The sequence below is a fragment of the Chiloscyllium plagiosum genome, chromosome 2 (genome assembly GCF_004010195.1).
Source record: "Chiloscyllium plagiosum isolate BGI_BamShark_2017 chromosome 2, ASM401019v2, whole genome shotgun sequence".
NCBI lineage: Eukaryota > Metazoa > Chordata > Chondrichthyes > Orectolobiformes > Hemiscylliidae > Chiloscyllium > Chiloscyllium plagiosum.
Genome location: NC_057711.1, coordinates 3,927,210 through 3,930,239, shown reverse-complemented (window position 1 = coordinate 3,930,239; position 3,030 = coordinate 3,927,210). Strand labels below are relative to the sequence as shown.

Genomic DNA, 3,030 nt, shown 5'->3' with positions numbered 1-3,030 from the left:
TGGAATGCTCTGCCCAGAAGGCTGTGGAGGCCAAGTCTCTGGATACTTTCAAGAAAGAGTTGGATAGAGCTCTTAAGGATAGTGGAATCAAGGGTTATGGGGATAAGGCAGGAACAGGATACTGATTAAGGATGATCAGCCATGATCATAATGAATGGTGGTGCTGGCTCGAAGGGCAGAATGGCCTACTCCTGCACCTATTGTCTATTGTCTATTGACATGATGCAGAACTGGGCTGGTATGTGGCAGATTGAGTTCAACCTGGAAAAGTGTGAAGTGATTCAGTTTGGAAGGTTGAATTTGAATGCAGAATACAGGGTTAAAGGCATTATTCTTGGCAGTGAGGAGAAACAGATGGATCTTAGGGTCCATGTCCATAAATTCCTCAAAGTTGTCATCCAAATTGATAGGGTTGATAACAAGGCATATGGTGTGTTGGCTTTCGTTAGCAGGGGGTCTGAGTTTAAGAGCCATGATGTTATGCTGCAGCTCGATAGAGCCCTGGTTAGACCACACTTGGAATATTGTGTTCAGTTCTGATCGCTTCATTATAGGAAGGATGTGGAAGCTTTAGAGAGGGTGCAGAGGAGATTAACCTGGACTGGAGGGCATGGAGAGTTTTGAGAAGATTTGTAGCTCAGGTTGAGGTTCTGGATGTAGGTTTGCTCACTGAGCTGGAAGGTACGTTTTCATGGAGGGCATGTCTTAAGAAGAAAGGTTGAGGGAGCTAGGACTTTTCTCATTGGAGCAAAGAAGAATGAGAGGCGACTTGATGGAGGTGTACAATATGATGAGAGGCATAGATGGAGTGGATAGCCAGAGACTTCTTCCCAGGTCAGAAATGGCTATCACGAGGGGGAACAATTTTAGTATGATTGGGGGAAGGTTTAGGGGTGATGGCAGAGGTAGGTTCTTTACTCAGAGAGTGGTGGGTGTGTGGAATGCACTGCCAGCAGCGGTAGTGGAGTCAGATACATTAGGGACATTTAAGGGACTCTTGGATAGGCAAGCGGAGGATAGTAAAATGAAGGGTATGTTGGCTAGTTTGATCTTAGACTAGGAAAAATGGTCAGCACAGCATCAAGGGCTGAAGGGCTTGTACTGTGCTGTACTGTTCGATGTTCCATGTTCTGTGATGTTCTGAGAAACTATCCTGGATCCATTACTTATCTGATCAACTGGCCGGAGGTATGGCAGATGGAGTCTAATTGTGAAGTGTTTGGCAAGATAAAGCAGTGCAGCATTTATATACAGTTAGTGATAGGATCCCGGAATAAGTTTTCAAACAGAGAGATCTTGGAGTGCAGATGTATAATTCCTTGAAAGTGGTATCACAGGTAGATGGTGGTGAAGAAACTAAAAGAGAAAATGCTGGAAAATCTTAGCAGCATCTACAAGGAGAGAAAAGAGCTGACGTTTCGAGTCTAACTGATCCTTTGTCAAAGCTGTACAGTTCTGGTCACCCTGCTACAGGAAAGATGCAAGTAAACTGGAAAGATCATGAAAAGATTTCACAAGGATGTTACTGAGACTGAAGGGTTTGAGTTATAAGGATAGGCTGAGACTTTTTTGCATCGAGCATAGGAGGCTGAGGAGTGACTTTATAGAGGTTTATAAAATGATGAGGGGCATAGATAAGGTGAGTAGCCAAGGTCTTTTCCCCAGGATAAGGGAGTCCAAAACTAGAAGGGATAGGTTTAAGGTGAGAGAGGAAAGATGTAAAAGGGACCTGAGGGGCAACTTTTTTATGCAGAGGGTGGTGTGTTTATGGAATGAGCTGCCAGAGGAGTGGTAGAGTAGTTATAACATTTAAAAGACTCTTGGACAGGTACATAAATAGGAAGAACTTAGAGGGTTGTGGGCCAAACACAGGCAAATGGGATGAGGTCAGATTGGGAAACCTGGCCAGCATAGACTGGTTGGGCTGAAGGGCCTGACTCTGTGCTGTAAACTTCAATGATTCTATGACTGTACTTTCTCTAAAATGTTCATCTGGACAATCCTTGCCTATCTACTGTATCCGCGGAGTAAGTATGTGGATTAAAATCTCCCGTGTCATATTTTATTTTTATTAGCACAAACTGAATAATTCCCTGACAGCATCTTGAATTCAAACCCAGAATTCTGATGTGAAAGTGCTGTGTACACATTTACTGCATTATGAAACTTCCAACACTGTATTACCAGCACAGAAAGCAGAATATTAAAGTATGTTTTTCCTCTTGCAGGTCGGGTATGTTCCTTCAATAACACTTCCCTACGCCCAGGTGAAAAGGTTAATCAGTTGCAAGGCAACATCTGTAAGACGTATACTTGCACCAGTAAGGGCAAGACACCACCGACAATAACAACCTCCACAAAGACCTGTAAAACAACTTGCAGCAAGGTAGTCTTCTGATTTTTAGGCAATACGTATGCTTATTTACACACCAAAGAAATAGAGGTGTCAAAATTATATGTTAAACCTTGGTCCCTGATCCTAGAACCTGAGAACATTAGGCAGCAAAACTCTAATAAGGCTGTATGTGGGTTGGATCCCAGGAAAGGGGTCAGAAAACAGCCTCCATTCTCTGCTCTGTTTGTGCTTTTACAAGTGATTCCAGTGAGGCCATGGGGAGTTCAGTAGATTTCACTTGCTGAGGGTTAACTTAGAACCAGAGGAATGATACAGCTGAAAAGGGGGCCATTTGGCCCATCTTTTTCCTGCTGACCCAATGACACCCAGAAGCCCTTTCTAATCCCATCTTCCTGCACACGGCCCATATTCCTGCAGCTTGAAGTATTTACAGTGCAGACCCATGCACATTTTGAAAGAGTTTAGGTTCCCTGCCTCCACCACCAACTCAGGCAGTGAACTGCATTTTTTTTATAAATGACCTGGAGGAGGGGTTAGAAGGTTGGGTGAGCAAGTTTGCGGATGATACGAAAGTCGGAGGAGTTGTAGACAGTGAGGAAGGATGTGGCAGGTTACAGCGGGATATAGATAAGCTGCAGAACTGGGCAGAAAGGTAGCAAATGGAGTTCAATGTA

The 3,030-nt window shown here is 43.9% G+C and overlaps 1 protein-coding gene across 1 annotated transcript in view; it reads left to right on the top strand.

Moving 5' to 3' along the window:
• The window catches only part of LOC122556516 (uncharacterized threonine-rich GPI-anchored glycoprotein PJ4664.02-like), a 138,875-nt gene that overhangs the window by 54,764 nt on the left and 81,081 nt on the right, over positions 1-3,030 (top strand). Inside the window, exon 4 of the mRNA XM_043703248.1 lies at positions 2,229-2,386. Coding sequence (XP_043559183.1) covers positions 2,229-2,386 — 158 coding nt within the window. The remainder of the gene's footprint in view (positions 1-2,228; positions 2,387-3,030) is intronic.